This window comes from Melopsittacus undulatus, chromosome Z (assembly GCF_012275295.1).
Source record: "Melopsittacus undulatus isolate bMelUnd1 chromosome Z, bMelUnd1.mat.Z, whole genome shotgun sequence".
NCBI lineage: Eukaryota > Metazoa > Chordata > Aves > Psittaciformes > Psittaculidae > Melopsittacus > Melopsittacus undulatus.
This window is the reverse complement of record NC_047557.1, coordinates 27,567,417-27,589,195: the sequence shown is the minus strand read 5'-3', so window position 1 is coordinate 27,589,195 and position 21,779 is coordinate 27,567,417. Positions and strand designations below refer to the sequence as shown.

The following is a 21,779-nucleotide window of genomic DNA, read 5'->3' as shown; positions in this document are numbered from 1 at the left end:
GTCACGCTGCTTGATTGGCTTGTAAAGATCAACTATGTAAATTAGAAATCTGTTCAGTCACTTCCCTAGAAAATGTTAGGAACACCATCCCCATCTTAATAATACTACTATAACTGCCATTGATATTTGACTGAGTTGGGGAGCAATAGTATCCTGTGGCCATAGAAACTCAGATGTTGCATATGGAAATGACCCTTTAAGCAATTGTCATATGCTGTTTACTTCTCTCTGCTCTGGTTCTGAATCAAACAGCTGCAAAAACTCTTTATTCATATGTGGTTTTACTGTAAAGCTTTACTTAATAAAATCACGGATGTGCATGTACTTAGATTTCTTCCAGACAAGATTCTTTTCTGCAAGCCTTTAGGTGAGACTTTGACTTGCTTTCTAGAATCAGTAAACAGGTAAAATCTCTTCACCTAGCCACTTCTGTGCAACCTGGAAGTTTCTTCCTTCGTTCCTCTGACACTCTCAGAAATATCTTGTCAAATGTGTAGTGATGGGCTGCAAAAATCCAGTAAAGTCAATATAAAATAACCCCAGATCTACACAAGTCTCAGATTCTCCCTCTCCACCTGTAGATTAGTTAGTCACAGTCTCTTTCCAGTTTGTGAGATGCTATTGCTAGTTTCTGCTTTCACACTGTGATAGTTTGCTTGTTTGATAAAACTGTTCCCATGGGAGACTTCCCTTCACTGTATCTGAGTGTCTCAAGGGATCAGTGGGGGCACTAAGCCTGTGTCATTCTTACAAAACTGTAAATAGTTTTTTAAAAGATGCAATTTTTTATTTCTCAAGTAGTGACATGGGATATCAACAATTTGCTGATACCAACAACCATGTTGTTGATATCAGCAAGTAGCCATAAACTTCTCAGGTTTTACATGGGGTGGGAGCCCTGCCAGCACCGGGTTCCCCCACCCTGTGTGATAAGCAGTAACACATGCTGATGCTGAGGCATCAAAGAGGGAGGCAGTCACACATGCAGCTCTGAGCAAGCACAGTGTATAGGGTGCAGACCTCTATGCTTGCCCCTGGAAATCAGTCTCAAGGTACATGAAGTCATGCAGCTTGAGACTGGCTGGGTGTCAGGCCCATGGGTGAATAGGATGTAAGTGACCACCATTGGTGCTGGTCAGCAGGAGCTGCTACTCTTCAGATCAAATCTCTTGCAGCTACACACCTTGGAGCAGCTTAAGTGAAATACAAAGTGGGTGCTTCAAAGTGGACACTGCATCTTTGTCGAACTTTACATGTGGTTAATTGCATTTCTTTTCTACCTGTGTTTAATTTGTTAATGTCTAATCATGTATGAAGCTTAGTCTGGCCTGAAGCAAAATGTGTGTTCTCTGTCACCAAATGTTAAGGGAGAAATCTCTGTGACAGCTAAAGGTTGGCAATTTCTTTTGTTTCCTTACCAAGGGTAAAGACTAGATTCAATAAACTCTGCCTAATCTCTTGAAGGAAATCTGCAGAATAACTAAAATATCAGATAGCAGAGCATCTTCTAAAAGGAGTCTGTAGTAGCAGAACCATCTGGATGCTTTATTGAATGTAGCCTTATATATGCATTCCTGCTAGGCGAGGAAGCAGAGCTATAAAAATAAATTGAATTACAGAGGATACTGCCAGAACTGGAAGCTGCAGTGGGAGACCTGCTCTCCTCCCCATTTGTAATAGACGGTCTGTCTCCTTCTTTCAATGAAGTATCACCAAAAAAAAAAGTGTTAAGAAAATCATGTTTCTTAAAATGAATTAGATTATTATATACAAGTCTCTGGGCACTGTCATGCATAAAAGAGTAACCTACAATCCCATCTCACATTTTACTTGAGAACTTTTAGGGTTTTTTAGCTTCTCCTTCACTTTCTATCAATTGATTCTAAGCTGTTAATATAAATGCAGACCTTCCCCACAGCAACAGCAAAAGACACAGCACACTGCGAGGTTGGTGGGCAAGGAGGAGGAAGGCAGGAGGGGTGCAGGCAGAGCAAGGAGGAGGAGGAGGGCATCGCTGGTGCAGGCAGGCTCACTGCTGGTGTGGGAAAGGCTGCCTGCCCACCCTCTCAGGCTGCCCCAGCCGCCTGGTGCTCCCAGGAATGCAGAGATCCTTTCAGCATGGCTGTTCTCAGCTTTGTCATTTTATGTTTCTTTTACAGGGGAGTATTTTGAAGCTGGCAAATAAGTGACTTGTTCTGTATCCGTTGTACGTCCCTTTAAGTGTAATTATTTATTTTAATTAGTTAATATAGCACTGAGCAGTTTGCTCAGAAGGGATAGCTCTTATGGTTTTTTTGGACTAATTACCAGTCTGGATTTCTGAATGACAGTGTGGCTGCTAATTAATCTCACTGCAGTTCTCACAGAAAGAGACCCTGATAAGAACTTGCCAATTAACATAAGAAAAAGAAATGTCAAGGGTTTTGTTGTGTTTTCCTGGCACCCACTCCCAGTCAGATGAATATCGCTACTAAATAGAGACAGACTGCTAAGCATGAAAGCCAGTAGGCTGCGAGGCTGCACCAGTCTTGTCCAGACGTTATTCATTCAGGAGCTAGCTGTTATTTGTACACCCGTTCACTCTTGTTGCCTAACATTGCTTGCCATGGTTTTTGTAAGCAGAAGGAAGATGAAGCAGGGCAGCATGGCAAGTGTCTGACCACCATCATAGGCAATTTCTCGCAGCATCCTGATGTTAATCAGTATTAGCTGAGGGTTGAAAGTGGGAGTTTTGGCAGGGTGGGCCTGGCTTTCACCTGGTTCTTCTGGTGTGTCCAGGGACCTGAGGTCTGCATGGGGTATGCCTGGTTCAGGAGTACAACTACAGTGGAGCACAGAGTGTCATACAGGATGGCACTGGTGGTGGTGGGCAGCACCCTGGGCTCCTTTGCTTGTCTCACAGATTGTGCTCATCAGCCATAGTGGGCAGAGCAGTATACAGCCCAAATAATCACTTTGCGGGGAAGTTTGCAGTGCGTTTCCTGCTGCTGCAGCTAAGCCACTGATATTTGCTGGAAAATCTTATTAAAAGTCACCTGGGCATGTTACAGGACTGTGTAATCTCAGCTATATCTTTGGTGTATATATGTAAAAATACAGGGCCAGATGCTCAGCTGGTGATGGTTACTCCAGTCCCTGATCACACCAGCTCTGTGAGACCATGGTGAGTTACAGGGACTCCCCCAGACAGGAGAAAGAGACAGGGCTTGGTGCAGTTGCCAGTTGGTTTTCATTACCTTGAATTTCCCATAGCCATGTTTGTGGCTGACAGGACCACATGATACAGATGTTTCTGAAGAGATGAGCTGTACAGCAGCTGTGGTGGCCAGCATGCAAAGCTCTGGGTGACCAGAGAGCTATCGCAGAACAGGATGTACAACAAGCTCAAGGGAAGTACTGGTTTAAACCATACTGGTTGAATTACCTTTCTTTACTTTTTTTTTTCCTTTCTCTCTGTACTTGCAGGTCAGAAGATTCTTCATCACAGAAGTGATGTCTTAGAAACTGTAGTCCTGATCAATCCCTCAGATGAAGCAGTTAGCACTGAGGTAAGTCAGAAAAAATAATTGCATGTGTCATAAAAAATCCTTGAAGTGGACAGGATCAGAGCAGTGAAAGAGGTGTATTCTTGGGTATCAGTTACTGCCTTGCCCCTTAGTGACTAGCAAACCCCAATACGTCTTTCAGAGTCTTAGCAGAGTAAAAGTAGGTCCTGACTGTGGATGAAAGAACATGTTAGGAGCAGAAGCCGAGAAAAACGTCAGCCACCCTTTGATTTTCTCCCTGTTTTCCCAGAATTCTGATATAACGTCAGAGGCATAGGACAGAAACACACCTCTGATCTCAGTATTCATTATTTCATAGTGCACCAAATTCCCTTCTTAAGTGAAAGCAGTTGTAGTGAAACTGCATGTACTTTTCTTCTGTTCCTTTATAGTTTGGTAGCTTGGGATGCCTATTTTACACATGAAGAAAGTTCCTGAAAGTACCTTGAGACAAATTTAGGTCTTTCAGAAGAATTATCAGCTATGTGGTGATGATTCTAGGTTGATCTATCTGTCCTTCAAAAAGCAAGTGACATGATCCACAGACTCTAGAGAGTACTCAGAAGAGGTATTCCTTATGAATTCCTTATGAACTCATTAGAGTTCGTTAGAGTAGAGTCAAGGAAAGGGGCAAGTATCTCAAAAACAAAACTGACAAATTTAGCTAGTGAGACTAAAGGTTGAAAGAACAGGGATAATTGCATTGCCAGCCTATGCTGGAGAGCACTGACATAGTACCATTTCTGTTGGGAAATGAAGCAGCTGTGCTTGTAGTACATAATGAAAAATCTATTTTGTTACCAGCCTTCAGTGATGGTTGAAAAATGATGGTTGAAAGGAAGAAGGACTCTGAAATGAAATTTCTGCAGTTGTTTAAGTTTGAATAAGTAATTCACCTTAGTTAATGGCAGCTTATTCACTAAAAAAAAAAACCTTCGCTTGAAAAACTCTTACAAGCCTTTAGAGGTACTTGATGAGGAGCAGCTGGATAGCACCTCTTAATAGACTCAGACATTCAGAGCAAAAAGCTGTGACATGATTGTGTGGAGGAGAGAAGAGCCAAAGGAAGAGACAAAAGTAGGGAAATCAATTTTCTCTTGCTGTTGTTGTTGTTGCTTGTCACACCTTTGATGGATGACCATATAGAAGAGCACAGTATGAGGCCCATTAATGACTTCTTTACTCCCTGGGCTCTGGAAGATGTTTGGCTAGGTTACTGTTAATCTCCTCTTGCTAGACTGTGGGAGGCAATCTTTTCTTCACCTTCATCTGGCCAAACTGGTTACAGCCAGAAGTTACGAGTTTTACCTTGGCTGGCTAAGCAAGATGCTAACTGAACACAAGCCAGAAAAAGACAGTAAGAAAGAGGCAGAAGAATTAAATCAGAGGTTGGAATGTCCCTGCCCATGGCAGGGTGGTTGGAACTACATGATCTTAAGGTCCTCTCCAACCCTAACTATTCTATGATTCTAATAGTCATGCTTTGCTCATTATGGCAAATATAAAACTTAGTTTTGTATATCATGATATTTCCAGGTTGTACCTGGGGACACTGATCTACCATGGAGCTCAGACTTCACCACAAGAGGACTTGAATCTTTCCATTCAGGAAAATCAAAGATGACATTAAAAGAAATCCCTGATAATCTGCCTGGCAATAGTCATACTGGTAGTTAGAGCATGGCTCTGCCCACAGCTCCTATCAAATGCCAAAGTACCTCCCAGGGGAGAGGCACAAAGAGAGAGATTCTGTAGTTTCCCAAAGAAAACAAGTTTCTTCCTTCCTAAGAAGTCCCCATTCTGTTGCTCTAACCCTCCTGCAACTGTACCATTAGTCTGGGAAATTGCTGACCGGCTGATACTCCTGTCTGTTACATCCATTTTGACTGAGCCTACATCTTACTGTCTGCTTCCTTCAAACAATTTGAGACTTCAAACAACTTCTCTTTAGGTGGAGCTAAGCAAAATCATCACCTTGCAGTATTTCTTTGGAAATTAGCAGTCTTGAAAATAGGAGACAAATTGCTGGTTGTCTTTCGGGAAGCCTTGGTTATCCCCAGACACAGAATTTATGTGTCTCTTGAAGGTCTTCATGTGTGTTATACATTATGCTCTGTAATCTATTAGCATTTATTTACTCTTCTTCTTGCCATAGTTTGCTAGCTCTGCAGAATGTATTTAATCATCAATTTACAAAATAGGTTGAAGGGAAATTATGTGACAGTCACTTATCAGCGATTCACAAGTCAGGAAATAATTCTGCTGTTGAAAAACCTGGTGAGTTTACACGTAAGTTGGCAGACTGTCCAGCACTGCTGCCAGCAACAAGAGAAAACATAGAAGAGGAAGCCAGTTCTTTTATGGTTTTAACACAGCTAAAGCAGACAAGATTAGAGTAACACACATCAGCCATCTGCACTTATCTGTATTTTTGTCTGAAATAAAATATATTCCATCGAGCAAGAATATTGCTGAATTTAGAATTATTTAATACAATTAGCAACAGACCACCATTAGCTCTGTGTTTAATTCAAGGAATGTTCTGCTGCTCAGTATCCCTTATTTAATAATATAACAAAGAAAATGTAGTAGAGTTGGGATCTTGTTTCAGGTAGATACTGTTCAGTGTCTCTTTTCTACTTGTACTGAAAACTTGAGTTGTTCAGGAGAGATTCGTGTCAAGCTTTTCTGGCTCAGCCTCCCTGGTATGAGCAGGAATTATTTAGCAGAAGTGATTGCTTAACAATCAATATAAATATTTGACAGAATACAAGAACCAAGGTGATTATGTCTTCTCCATGGGGATGAAGCTTGGGTGCAATATCATGTGCAGTTGTTCCAGATGGACTCTGCTCATCTGATTTAGTATATAGATAGCCTTGCCCTGGAATCACAATTCTGGTTTAACTTAATTCCTCCTTAAACAGAGGAATTTGTGCACTTGAAATTCATACCTTACTGTAGGCTGAATTGATTTTTCAGTGTTGGACAAGGCTTTCAAAGAATTTGCAAAAATTTACTCAATAATATGGAATCTTACACAGGTTTTGATTAGTTTTGTTCTTAAACTTAGGTTTTGTTCAGCCAAAAGAAATATACTGAATATATGGATTTCTGTTAGCATGCAAGTAAATCTCCCTCTAGGGGTGAAACAGGAATTATTAGAGCTGTAGTGAGGATCAAGTAAAGTAATGAGGTTTAAAATAGTTATTTTGAAATGCAGTTGTTTATTTCACAGTAGCAATCTCATTTGTGCTGTCAGACACCCACTTAATTTACTACTGTATATTGAAAAAGGTCTCAGGTTGACACACTTTAAAAACTTACAGTGTTCATAGTCAGTCCATCATGAGATGTAAATGGTGCATGTGACTGTGTCTGGGTGCTTGAAGTTCAAATTTATGATAGCAGAATTGTCCCTTACCTTTCTAGATGATCCAGTTTACAACAGGATGACAGTGTACATATGACACCTTTATGCGTGATTTGTGGCTGTTATTTTGCGGTGATGGTTTCACAGCTGAATGGCAAGAAATGCTGTACTCTGGGAAAAGAAGAGCAGCCTTCCAAAAACTGAGTCTGACACATGTGGTTGACCCTAATTAACACATGGGATACAGTTTACCAAGGCTGTTATGACACAGTGCTATTAAGATTCACGGAGTTATACATAGAATATGCTTTTTTAATGGAAAAAGTTTTGGGGTTTTTATTCAGATTTTGTTCTGTTCTGCTCTTTGGTCTTCTTTTCCATGTCATTACTTTGGTTTATTCATCAGATCTCCTCTCAAACTGTTTCTTGTTCCCCCGTTTTCCCTTTTGCACCTTTCTTTTACCTGTCTTTTGTGAACAGTGCTGTAATTTGTTTCAACAGTCCTGGGAGATTCTGGTGCAAAATATGTTTTAAGTTAGGAGAGAAGACCTGCCCATTCTCAGTAGAATATAGAAACATGTGGTAACTCCCATTATTGATATATTCTCTTTCACTTTAGGTGCGCCTGATGATCACAGACGCTGCAAGACACAAGCTCCTTGTACTGACCGGACAATGCTTTGAAAACACAGGAGAACTCATTCTTCAGTCAGGGTCCTTCTCCTTCCAGAACTTCATTGAGATCTTCACAGATCAAGAGGTGTGTTCAGAAAAGTGTCTTCCACACATTGTCATGTGATGGCAGAGGTTTCTCGAAGACTAAAAATGGCCCCTTGTGTTGGTAGAGCTATCATTGGCAGCCTGATGCTGATGCTCTTTACTCTTCAGTATAGGTTTTCATTCAAAACATTTGATTAATTTACTTTAGATTTGATGTAAATTGCTTACTAAAATAATTAAATTTTAATTTGGGAAATTACACTATAAATTCCAAAAACATAAAATCAAAGAACTTTTGGACAATGGAAGGAGATAGTGTTGTGTTTAAAATATACTTTTTATTTATCTAAGGTGCACATACACAGCAGGCAGATTGACACCAGGTTCTTTCTTGGTGGCAGCTAAGTAATAGGTGACATTAAATAAGATAGAGGCTGTCTGTAGGAATAGCTGTCGTTCTTTTGCATGACCTATCTGCTTGGGTTCTTTATAGTAGTGTTAAATATTTGGCCAGTAAATCTTGTGATTTTTATGTACCAGAAAGATAAGTATGAAGTATGCCAGTACTTAATGTTGTTTGTTTCATGACTTGCTGTTTTGCTGTCTTGCCTAATGTACTGTGTCTGAAAGCTCCCACAGGGAAGGAACCCATAGTAAACAAGCTGTCATACTTAATTTGGCTGCTGCATAAGTATATATTTAAATAAACTATATGGCTTCATCCCTAGGAATTTAGTTTCCAAAATTCATTAGGAGTGTGTCAGTGAAATGAAATTTGAAAATTCAATGCTGAAAAAGTCAAGTTTCCATAGCTCCAACATGACCTTATTGTATTCATTTGATCCTGTTCTCAAAGCCTCTTTGTTCAGCATATGGTTGTAGGTTAAGGAAAGAGCTGGGTTCCTGGTCTCTGAAATACGCATAACGCCTAAAATTCACTAGCAGGATGCAGAGTTAGTTACTTTCTTAAGAAATTCCAAACCCAGGAACCTTGCATCTCTGATCAGTTAGCAACACATTACTACTTTATGACCATATGCAAAAACTAGGGGCAAATCTTACCATTATCGTTAGGAAGTGAAACTGCTGGCTGGAAAGCAGAGGAGTGGTGATAATGCATTTCAGCCGCCAAGGGTTTGCTGCAGTGGTGGGTACACAGGGCATACTCCCATGGGCTATGAGTAAGGCTCAATTGGCTACCTCTGTGACTGGCAGCAGGCTCAACAGCCAGCTGGCGTGGCTCTTTGAAAATGTTGGCTTCCAGCTTGTTGCTTCTGAAGTGTTGGGCTCTCACTGCTTCTTCAAGGTTTCACAAAGGCAAAGAAAGGTTGCATTTACCATACTGCAGTCTGTGCATGTGACATTTTTTAAAGAAGGGTGCCATTATCAGGAAAATTTCAGGTGGTCTATGAATGGGGAAAAAGGTTAGAAAAAAGGGCTAGAAAAAAAAATTATTAGTGTTTTTTTGTGTGTTATCAAATAGGGTAAGCAGTTGAACTGTAGATATCCTTGGTGTCACCATTTGAAATGCAAATCCATTGAAGTTATATCTGAAGTATTTCAGAGCTTGCTATTCCTAACTGATATGATCTATGTGTGGAATATTTTTTCTCCAACTTTTCATTGTCCTATGCTATCAGTGGCTTAACACTGCATTATGAGTGCCAACTTTTATGAGCAAAGAGAATTAGAATTTAGGAGTATGAAGCAGAAATCCAAATATGATACAGTATGAACTGGAGAGCATCAAGCCCAAACCTTGGCCCAGTATATTCATTAGCCTAGTATATTACAATGGTTTTTTTACCTAGCCAGAAAATTTGCCCAGAAAATGAGAAAGTCTGTACTCAAGTTATCTACATAGGTGTGCAACAAACTCAGATTTGTTTATCCAAAGGAAGCGATCATTTACTACTTTTGTCTCTCCCTGATGATCAGAGACATAGCATAAGGAGTATTCTTCAGATTCTAGATCTATTTCAGACCTGTCGTCTGTGCTGCCCCTTTCTCTTATTTCTACAATAAGCAATAGAAATGGTTCTTATTTTCCTTATCTTTCATCCTTTTCAGAATTCTTTTTTTTTATTTTGTTTTGCTTGTTTTTTTTTCCATTGCTCCTTTTCAGACAAAGCCACATCTGACATATTGGTGAGATTTATTTATATTCCTGTCAAATGGTTTGGATACTAAGTAGGGCTGACAAAGGAAGATAGCAAATCTGCTTTACTTAGGTATTGGCTGGATTATTTTTCTTTGGATAGCAGCCACTGCATCTTTTTTGAGCTTTACTTATTTTTAAATGCTGAAAATAAATTATATAGCACAAAGAAAGGGGGACATACACACATGAAAGCCTGAAGAGGTCTAATGCAATCAAATATAATTAAAATTTTATATATTAATTTCTTATGCTGATTCAGCTTGTGGTCCAGGAATTTCAGATTACACAACTGTAACATAATCTCTATCATCTTTATGAAATCTGATCTTACATCTTGCTTCTCTGCAGAGAAGGTTGTGATATATTGCATGATGAAGTGCTGGCATATTTTTCACTGACATATAGCCTTATTATGTCTGAATTACTTCCTTAAAGAAGAAGTTTACATAATTTTGGTGGTCTCTTTGTTAAGAGCAAATAGAACAGAAATGAGCAACATTTACCCTAATTGTCAGTAAAAAACATAAAAAAATCAAAAGTTGGAACTGGGAGAAAGAGTGAAGTATGTCACACTTTTAAATGTTTGTTCATCTGCTAATCTGGGACCATCAAATAGTGTTTTTTAGTTCAGACTGGACCAGAAACAGCTCTTCATACTATGGCATAGAACTTCTTATTTTCTGTGCCTTTGTTTCAGCAGCTTATTTTGGTACCAGTATGTTATCAAATACTGTCAAAATTAATGGAGTTATTCTAGGCTTCAACTTTTGTGCTCCATGAGCTTAAAATCAAATTAATGACAAGAGCATTTTTTCTCCTAACAATTTTTTTCTGGCTCTTTCTTTGGCCCTGTGCCTCATGGTCTCTGAAACACAAAACTTGTAATTGTTTCCATTTCTGAAGATTAACTCATTTCTCCGTGTTCCTGAAAGCTCTCTGGCAGTCAGTTGTGCTACTGTGGGAGTGCTGCTGACTTTTCAGGAGCCAGCTTGAGGAAAAGGATTGCAGTGACAATGGTGCAGTGTAATATACCTGAGATATACATGAGAACAGGGGTGAGAAAGGCAGCTGCCCCTGGGAGGACACTGGCTTCCTCTCCTTAATCTCTGCCTGATATGAGGATGTGCTTTGTCCCTTATATATCTGTTGGCTTTTCTAGGGGGTCTGGGGCAGCAGGAAGACTCATGAGCCAGTTGTAGAGACAGTGGCAGCTTGGGCAGCATTAGTCTTGTAGTCCTCATAGTCTCTTCATGTCAAAGCTTGTACCATCCTTCTGTAAAGGGTAGATGAGGGAAGGGGGAACCTTGGGGTACTGTTGTCTTTTGGGCTATAGGAATCAGTAATAAGGTTCTTCTTGGTATTTATAAAAACACAATAGTAAAATAACTGTGATAATAGCTTCCTTTAGCTTCCAGAATGGGTACTCACCAGTGCAGAAGCAATGAAAAAGTTTTTATTTATCTGATTAGGAAATATTACATTCTGACTTTAATTATCATTAAAAAGATTAATTTATGTGCGTCTTCTTGTGTTTTTGTTTTATAACCCTAGATTGGTGAATTACTGAGCACCACGCACCCAGCCAACAAAGCCAGCCTAACTCTTTTCTGCCCTGAGGAAGGAGACTGGAAGAATTCCAATCTTGACAGACACAACCTTCAAGACTTCATTAACATTAAACTCAACTCATCTTCCATATTGCCTGAAATGGAAGGGCTTTCTGAATTCACAGAGTATCTGTCAGAATCAGTAGAAGTGCCATCACCTTTCGACATTTTGGAGCCTCCAACCTCAGGAGGCTTCTTGAAACTCTCCAAACCCTGCTGTTACATTTTCCCAGGAGGAAGAGGGGACTCTGCATTGTTTGCAGTGAATGGATTCAATATGCTCATCAATGGAGGTTCTGAAAGAAAATCATGCTTTTGGAAACTTATCCGGCACTTGGACAGGGTAGATTCCATTCTGCTCACTCACATTGGAGATGATAACCTGCCAGGAATCAATAGCATGCTTCAGCGAAAGATAGCTGAACTAGAAGAGGAACAGTCACAAGGGTCTACTACCAACAGCGACTGGATGAAAAATCTGATCTCACCTGATTTAGGAGTTGTATTCCTTAATGTACCTGAGAACCTGAAGAACCTGGATCCTAACTTCAGAGTTAAAAGGAGTGTAGAAGAAGCTTGTTTTACTCTTCAGTACTTAAATAAATTGTCTATGAAACCAGAACCTCTTCACAGAAATATGGGAAATACCATTGACCCCATCATTTTATTTCAGAAAATGGGAGTCGGCAAACTTGAGATGTATGTCCTTAATCCAGTCAAAAATAGCAAAGAGATGCAATATTTTATGCAGCAGTGGAGTGGTAGTAACAAAGATAAAGCTGAATTCCTGCTACCAAATGGCCAAGAGCTAGACATTCCATTATCCTACTTCACCTCTGTCTCATCCTTGATTGTGTGGCATCCAGCTAATCCTGCAGAAAAAATAATCCGAGTTCTGTTTCCTGGAAACAGCACACAATACAATATTCTAGAAGGACTAGAAAAACTCAAACACTTGGACTTCCTTAAACAACCAACAGTTACACAAAAAGACCTAACTGGAAACATTGCTACTGGGGCTGTGAAACAAGGAAAGTTGAAACAACGAACAGACAGCAAGGAGAGTCTCAAGCCTGCTGCAAAGACACCACCAAGCAAGCCTGTTAGAAAAGAATCTAAAGAAGAAGCACCAGAGCCTGCGAAACCTAGTCCAGCACCAGAAAAGCCTCAGAAGTTGGAAAGCAAAGAGAAAGTTCCAGTTAAAAAAGAGAAACCAGCAAAAGTGGAGACCAAACCTATAGTGGCAGAAAAAGACATAACAAGTAAAGAAGAACAATTAATAAAATCTGAAACTCCTGAAAAGCAAACTACAGATGTAAAACCAAAAGTGTCAAAGGAGAAGCCAATTAAAAAGGAAGTCAAAGCAAAACCTGAAGAAAAGAAAGAGGAAAAAGAAAAACCAAAGAAAGAGGTTTCTAAGAAAGAGGAGAAAACACCCATCAAGAAAGAGGAAAAACACAAAAAAGAAGAGATCAAGAAAGAAGTTAAAAAAGAAGTGAAAAAAGAAGAGAAGAAGGAAATTAAGAAGGAAGTAAAGAAAGAAACTCCACCAAAGGAAGCTAAAAAAGAGGTTAAAAAAGAAGAGAAGAAAGAAATTAAGAAGGAAGAAAAAGAAACCAAAAAGGACATCAAAAAGGTTCCTAAAGAAACAAAGAAGACAGTCACTACTTCAGCTGAAGCCAAAAAGCCAGCAGCAAAGCCTAAACTGCAGAAGAAGGAGGAACCTGCTAAAAAGGAAGCAGCACCTGCTGGAAAGCCAAAGGAAAAAGGAAAAGTTAAGACTGTGAAGAAGGAAATCAAAGTCAGTGGAGCACAGGCTGCCCTTGCAGCAGTTGGAGTCGCTGCCACAACTGTAGCAGCTGTAGCAACTGCAGAAATAACTGCCAGTGGAAAGGAACTTGAAGCAGAGAGATCCCTTATGTCCTCACCAGAGGATTTAACAAAGGATTTTGAGGAATTAAAAGCTGAAGAAGTAGAAACAAAACAAGGAACAAAACCTCAAGTTGTACTTATAAAGGATGAACTGAAACTCACTGGTACAGTACAAAAAGAGGGGTTGGAAGTACAAAAAGAAAAATTAGACCATGAAGGACCTGCCGAGTCCTCTGATGAAGGCATAACGACCACAGAGGCTGAGGGTGAACTTGAACAGACACCTGAAGATCTGGAACCTGTGGAAAAGAACAGAATTGATGACAATGAAAAGTTTGAAGATGAGGGAACTGGCTTGGAAGAATCATCTGAAGCAGGAGATTATGAGGAGAAGGCAGAGACAGAAGAAGCTGAAGAACGAGGTGAAAATGAAGAAGAAAAGACATCACTGGACAGCACAAGACCATATATGGAGGAGCCAAGAAAAGCTGAAGAAATAAAGGCATATTATGAGGCATCAGATGAACGTGCTGAGGAAGACAGAGAAGAAGCAATAGAAAAGGCAGAAACTGAAGAGACTGAAGAAGATGAGGAATACAAAGCAGAAGACATCAGAGATGAAGAAGAAACTGAAAAAATAGAAGCTGAAGAAGATTATGTGATGGCTGTGGTAGACAAAGCTGCAGAAGCTGGTGAAGTTGAAGACAAATATGGCCTACTCATAATTACACCGACAAAACGCTCAGAGCCTCAGTCTCCAGCAGTTGAACCAGCCTCTTCCATCCATGATGAGACATTACCTGGTGGTTCAGAAAGTGAAGCTACTGTTTCTGATGAAGAAAATAGAGAAGATCAACCTGAGGAATTCACTGCTACTTCAGGTTACACACAGTCTACCATTGAAATATCCAGTGAGCCAACTCCAATGGATGAAATGTCAACACCACGAGATGTCATGAGTGATGAAACTAACAATGAGGAGAGTGAATCACCCTCTCAGGAGTATGTGAACATTACCAAGTATGAGACATCACTGTACTCTCAAGAGTTTGGCAGACCTAAACTTTCTCCACTTCCAGATGCTAATAATGGTTTATCTGAAGGATCCAAAACAGAGGCCACAGAAGGTAAAGACTATAATGCCTCGGCTTCCACTATCTCTCCACCTTCTTCATTAGAGGAAGACAAATTCTGCAAATCTGTATTCCAAGATGTATACCGGCAAAAAGAAAGTGAAATCCAAGGCACTACCAAACTAGAAATCAAAGAACACTATCAAGAAGATCTTGGTGGAAAACGTAGTCCAGCAAAGAGTCCAGTTGACAGTTTGTCCCCTCCATCACCTGTTCCCAAAACACCATTGAGTGAACGCAGTGTGAACTTTTCACTCACTCCTAATGAGATCAAGGTCTCATCTGAGCCTGTCCCCATCGCTACATTGCCTGATGTACATCAAGAAGTTGCTGAAGAGCACTGTGCAAGCCCTGAAGAGAAAACATTAGAAGTAGCATCTCCCTCACAGTCTGCTGCTGGTAGTGCTGGCCACACACCTTATTATCAGTCTCCCACAGATGAGAAGTCCAGTCAGCTTCCATCTGAAACCAGTGAAAAGTCAACAGAAGCTCCTGTCTGCTTTGAATTCAGTGAAGTCAAAGATGAGTCTGCAAGACCCAGAATAAGCCCTATGGATGAGCCTGTACCAGATTCAGAATCTCCCATTGAGAAAGTTCTCTCCCCTCTGCGGAGTCCACCACTCATAGGTTCAGAGACCAGTTATGATACATTTTTGAGTGCTGATTTAAAGTCTCCCACCAGAGATTATGGAAGTCTTTCTGAGGGGAAACCTGAAAAAGAAAAATCACCAGTTCAGATGAGCCCAGGTTCTGAAGCCAGCTCTGTGGGCCTTTTCCAAGAAAAACAAGATGAAAAAAGCATGGAGTTCATGATAATTAAAGAAGGATTCAGCCTAGAAAGGAAAATGGAGGATACAGAACCCAGCAGCTCCCAGTCTTCACTGGTCCTGGATGAGCGCAAGTTGGCGGGTGATCTCTCACCTACTCAAATAGATATCAGTCAGTTTGGTTCTTTAAAAGAAGATACCAAAATGTCAATTTCTGAAGGCACTGTTTCTGACAAGTCTGCAACTCCTGTTGATGAAGTTGTAGCAGAAGACACCTATTCCCATATAGAAGGAGTAGCTTCTGTCTCTACAGCATCTGTTGCTACTAGTTCATTTCCAGAGCCAACTACAGACGATGTATCTCCTTCTTTGCACGCTGAGGTTGGATCTCCCCACTCTACTGAAGTTGATGATTCCCTTTCAGTGTCAGTTGTACAAACACCAACAACTTTTCAGGAAACAGAAATGTCTCCATCTAAGGAAGAGTGCCCAAGGCCCATGTCGATTTCTCCACCAGATTTCTCACCTAAAACCGCAAAATCAAGAACACCAGTGCATGATCACAGATCTCCTGAGCAGTCAACTATGTCAGTAGAATTTGGTCAGGAGTCCCCTGAGCAGTCTTTAGCAATGGACTTTAGTAGGCAATCTCCAGAATACCCTACTGTAGGCACTAGTGTACACCATATATCTGAAAACGGACCAACAGAGGTAGATTATAGCCCTTCAGATATACAGGAGCCTACTTTTGCACGGAAAATTTCTCCTGTGGAGCAGTCATCTTACTCTCAGGAGAAAGATATTTCAGAAATCATTTCAGTGTCTCAAATTGAAGCTTCATCCTCAACTTCATCAGCTCATACACCTTCCCAGGTAGCTTCACCACTGCCAGAGGAAACTTTTTCAGGTGCTCTTCCACCCAGAGATATGTCACTACATTCTTCTTTTACCTCAGAAAAAGTGCAGAGCCTAGGAGAAAAGCTGTCACCAAAGTCTGACCTATCTCCATTAACTCCAAGGGAATCTTCTCCTCTGTTCTCTCCTACTTTTCCAGATTCACCTCCTGCAATTGCAGAAGCGGCATCAGTGAGTCACGCACCTTTGTCACTGCAGGTGTCTCCTGCCAAAGCATTTGGTTACCAGGAACCCCTAACAAAGCACAGTCCAGAGCCTTCACTCAGCCCAGAAAAAGAAGATTCAGAAAAAAGCAGGTCACCAGAAGAATTTAGTTATTCTTATGAGGCCACAGAGAAAACTACTAGGTCACCAGGGGATATTAGCTACACCTATGAGGCAGCTGGAAAACCTACTAGATCAATTCAGGTCACAGATTATTCCTATGAGACAACTGAGAAAACTACTAAGTCACCTGAGGCCACAGATTATTCTTACGAGATAACTGCAAAAAATATTAGGTCATCCAAGGCCACAGATTATTCTTATGAGATGACTGGGAAAACCACCAGGTCACCTGGGGACACAGATTATTCCTATGAGACAATTGGGAAAACCACCAAATCACCTGAGGTCACAGATTATTCCTATGAGACAACTGGGAAAACCACCAAATCACCTGAGGTCACAGATTATTCCTATGAGACAATTGGGAAAACCACCAAATCACCTGAGGCCACAGATTATTTCTATGAGAGAAATGGGAAAGCTACCAGATCACCTGATAGTATGGATTACTCCTATGAGACAACAGGGAAAACAGTAACTAAATCACCAGAAGCCATTAGCTACCGCTATGAGACAACTGGGAGAACCACCAGGTCACCAGAGGCGATGGCTTACTCCTATGAGACAACTGCGAAAGCCTCCAGTCCACCTGAAGCCACAGATTATTCATTTGAGACAACTGGGAGAGCCACTAGGTCTGCTGAAGCTACTAGCTATTCCTATGAAGAAAGGGCACATTTCACTCCACGAAAATCTCTAGCAGAATCCCGTCAAGATGTTGACCTATGCCTTGTGTCCTCTTGTGAATATAAACATCCCAAGACTGAACTTTCACCCTCCTTCATCAACCCAAACCCCCTTGAGTGGTTTGCAAGTGAAGAACAGTCTCAAGACCAAGACAAGCCATTAACTCAGTCTGGAGGAGCTCAGCCACCTTCTGGGGGGAAGCAGCAAGGGCGGCAGTGTGATGAAACCCCTCCCACATCTGTGAGCGAGTCTGCACCATCACAAACAGATTCAGATGTTCCCCCCGAGACTGAGGAATGTCCTTCCATTACTGCAGATGCTAACATTGACTCAGAAGATGAGTCAGAAACCATTCCAACGGACAAGACAATTACATACAAGCACATTGACCCGCCGCCTGTCCCAATGCAGGATCGCAGCCCTTCCCCTAGACACCCTGATGTTTCCATGGTTGATCCAGAGGCTCTGCCTGTTGATCAGAATTTAGGTAAACCTTTGAAGAAGGATCTTAAAGAAAAGACGAAGACAAAAAAGCAGGGTACTAAGACCAAGTCATCTTCTCCTGTTAAGAAAAGTGATGGTAAATCAAAACAAGTGGCTTCACCAAAGCCAGCTATAAAAGATTCGTTAGACAAAATTTCCAAAACAGCTTCTCCAAAAAAGAAGGAGTCTGTGGAGAAGGCAACCAAAAATATCTCTAACCCAGAAGTAAAGTCTAGAGTGGAAGAGAAAGATAAAGACACCAAGAATGCAGCAAATACATCAGTATCCAAGTCAGCAAAGACAGCAACCACAGGTAAAGACAGATAGCAATTTCCTAGTCTTAACATTTCCTTTGCTGTTGCAGTGAAGTTAGTTCGCCTTTATCACATATCAGTTGATGTGTGATTTGTAGCAAATTCCCAAAGACAGTCAAGTGCAAAGGCCACATTTGAATGCATGAAATTCACTAATATAACTGTACTAGTTTAAGAAACGTCATGTGTTAGCTTGTTCAAACAGTACATAAAATATAAAGAACTTAGTACTAGCTGTCTAAACTGACAAGCAACTAATAGAATTAGAAGTACCACTTTTGTAGGTGAAGTCAGTATCAAAATGACCTGATTTATACACTTTAAGAAACAAGCAGGCACATTTCTCTTAACATAAATTAATGCAATTTAATAGTGTGGAGTGCCAAGGGTAGTATTGGCCATTGGATGCTCTTACTACTTTGCTGGATTAATTTTGAAAGTAGTGTTTAAAAAATTATAAGAGTAGTAACAGCACTTCCAGTGAACTAAGCATGTACATCACATAATCCATTTAAGGTATTATGCTGTCAGTGATGACTTAACATACAGAATGTTAATGTCATTTTGAGTGACTGTTGTGTATTCTAAAATAGCAGAAAAATACGAATTAGATTACTGAAGGAGGCATTGTGCTAATCATTTTTTTCTGGCAGGTCTTGTTAGAGAATGTTTGGAAGATACTTTGATTTTGCTGTTGTCAAGGCTAATGTTCTGTTGAAAGCTTTTTTACAAGGAGCAGGTATAGGATTCAGTACAAACAAACCAGCATTCAGCTGTCTTCAGCTTCCCCATTTGAGCAAGTGGTCTGCTGTTCCTTTCTTACACCATCATATGCATGTGTCTGTTAGTAGATATGTTTCAAAGCAGCAGTATAGTTCCCCATGCTGTACATTTTTCCAGCACTTTTAACTTTACATAAAATTATTCTTCCTGAAAGTATATTTCCCAGGTATATGCTAGACTAGAAGACAAGGTTCTATTAGATAATGATATTTAAGTGTAAAATGTAGCATCTAATATTTTATCCAGTGTTGGTATCCACAAATCAGAAAGACACATAACAGGTTTTTAAATTATAAAAGATAATAAAAGATTTCTTAGCATAACTTATAGTAAAAACTCTAATTTTGGAAATTTTATCATATCATTATGTTTAGTTGGCATATTGCCCTACAATGAACAGCAGAACATGCTAGACAATAGTCTAGTGATGGACTTTACTGGCTTTACAGTGTGTGACCCTAAATACAGTGTATTGCTCAGACAGCTGTTTACCAAGCTTCATCCTCTGTAGCAACATGAGAGGGTAATAGAACATAGATGGTGGTCATCTAGATAAAATTATTGATTAAATCCTGATTTTCCGTTCACATCAAGATCCATTTCATAGCAAAAGCTGCTTGTTTTGGGGAGTAGTATCTTTATTGTGTTTAAATTTTGAACTTCCTTTTGACCAAAGCTCTTCTTAGAAAGAGTACTATGTACAGCAGCAGAAATGTGTTTCCCCCTCATTTTTGTGATAAGCAACTAATTTGTGTATGTAAAGAAGGATTCAGCAGGCAAACACTTGTTTTTAGTTCCCTGAAGTACGAGTTTCCTGGTCCTGCCAAATGCCTCTTTGACCCTCTTTGTGCTCATGTATAGTATCTTCCTGATGCACCTGTAAGGCAGTCTGAGCATATCAACAGCTACTACATCTTGCTATGTGCTGATACCCCAGATCATGGGACTGCTTCAAATCTGCATGGCTTCCTCTATGACCCTAGGTTTTATAATAGTGCATACCTGAAATGTTGAAAAAGTTATACTTCTTAGCCTAGAAAGTAATACCACCATTTATTGAATGGTAATTCAGTAATCACAGCCCTGTGTAGTAATTGTTGGATAATAGTAGTGTATTACTGAGAACTGTTCAATCAATTTATTGTTACACAGTAGTGAGGTTTTATTGTATTATATAGTTGCAGGTCTCTAGGTTTTTCTTCCCATTACATTTCAGTGGTAATTCACGTACAACAAAGTTGAAACATGTCATTAGATGTGAGAGGGTAATCATGTAATTGAACACATTTCATCTGAGCAGTTATAACAGTAATTAATAGAGATATGTTTTTAACCAGCCTGAGACATATTCTTTTGTTTTTTGCTTTCTAAAGGACCTGGGAATACCAAGGTGGCAAAATCCACAGCAGTGCCTCCAGGACCTCCAGTGTATTTGGATCTGGTGTACATTCCCAACCACAGCAACAGCAAGAACGTCGATATTGAGTTTTTCAAGAGGGTGCGGTCATCCTACTATGTGGTGAGCGGGAATGATTCTGCAGCCGAGGAGCCAAGCAGGGCTGTTCTGGACTCCCTGCTGGAGGGCAAGGCACAGTGGGAAAGTAACATGCAGGTAGGCTTTTCACTTGTATCTCCACCCAGAAATTTAACCTTCTCTGGGAAGCAACTATGAGAAGCCAGAGCACCTCTGAAGTAGATAGTGGCTGCCAAGGAATGGGGTCTCCAGCCTTGGCTACCTCGTTTCACTGATGATGTGGGGAGACACCCAAGTGAAGCACAGAGCTGCACTGCACTGCACTCAGCTGCTCCCCTATTAGTGGCCCTTCTGACTGGCTCCTGGTGAATAAAACAGTTGGCAGGTAGCTTATAGACCATTTGGCTGTTTCGTCATGTTACTATTCTGTATATGATCCAAGGCTGGAAATGTTGGAGTTTGTAAGTAGGAAGGAAAAGTGAATGTTTTGTGGTTCATATGGCAGTCACGTACACTTGGAAACTTCATGTGCTATTAAGAAACAAAGAAAATATTTGGCTGTAATCTGAAGAGGTATCAGATTACAGACTACAGACTGCTATTTCTCTGGAAAGCTGCATCTCAGCATTTTAGAAAGGCAACTACTTCTTTGCAGTCATTTTACCTAACCGCTATGTTAATTTATTTCTTTTTATCCCTCCATTTATCCAAGTATTGACTGCATAAAGACCCACTCTTTTTAAAAAAGAAACATACTTGTTGCCTGGGTCTTCTTACAAAGATGTTTTTCTTATCAGCTGTTTCTGTTGTCCATTCCTCAGGACTTTTCCTATTTTCTGTTGCAGGTGACCTTAATCCCAACCCATGACTCAGAAGTGATGCGGGAATGGTACCAGGAGACCCATGAGAAACAGCAGGACCTGAACATCATGGTTTTGGCAAGCAGCAGCACTGTCGTTATGCAAGATGAATCTTTTCCCGCATGCAAGATTGAACTGTAAGAACAAGAGCATACAACACAAGATTAAACTTTGGTTGCAGAAATTCTTCCGTTTGAAAACACTTTTCCTAAAAATTCAACCCAACTGTTTCGACTGCTGAACTATATACCTGCCAAATGCTATACTGTGTCACAGTGATGCAAGTCACTAATGTTTTTCAGTCTTTGCTGATTGCTAAGGGAAATAACAGTATTCCCATAGTAGGGTTCAAATTACTGCAAAAATACAGATCCAGTTTCATCTCTGCTGAACGTTTGGAAACCATGCACTAGCAACCCCAACTGACTTCTGCCAGGTAGAGGCATTTGCCCTCTAAAGAAACACAGAGAGAAAGAGAGGGGTAGGAGGAGAAAATAATAAGTAATTAGATCTACATTAGTCTCATGGCAATAGATGTATCGCTTGCTGCAGTCTGCTTATGCTCTCACATGAAAAGAAAGTTTTAAATTTGTATCAATCTATCTATCTTAGCTATTGCAAGGGGATCCTTTTTTACGAATTATGTTAGCTTGAAATTAAAAAGAAACAGAATATGGCTAGGAAGGGATGTACAACCTAAATAATCATCAGCAGTTTTCCACTTTAATTTGAACTCTGCATACTGACATACCATAACA

At 40.3% G+C, this 21,779-nt stretch overlaps 1 protein-coding gene across 1 annotated transcript in view; it reads left to right on the top strand.

Moving 5' to 3' along the window:
- The window catches only part of MAP1B (microtubule associated protein 1B), a 63,258-nt gene extending 42,052 nt beyond the window's left edge, over positions 1–21,206 (top strand). The window contains exons 3-8 of the mRNA XM_005155020.2: positions 3,466–3,548; positions 7,538–7,678; positions 11,351–16,542; positions 16,645–17,903; positions 20,061–20,299; positions 21,007–21,206. Of these exons, the coding sequence (XP_005155077.1) occupies positions 3,466–3,548; positions 7,538–7,678; positions 11,351–16,542; positions 16,645–17,903; positions 20,061–20,299; positions 21,007–21,162 (7,070 nt within the window). The 3' untranslated portion in view covers positions 21,163–21,206. The remainder of the gene's footprint in view (positions 1–3,465; positions 3,549–7,537; positions 7,679–11,350; positions 16,543–16,644; positions 17,904–20,060; positions 20,300–21,006) is intronic.
- The last annotated feature ends 573 nt before the right edge of the window (positions 21,207–21,779 follow it).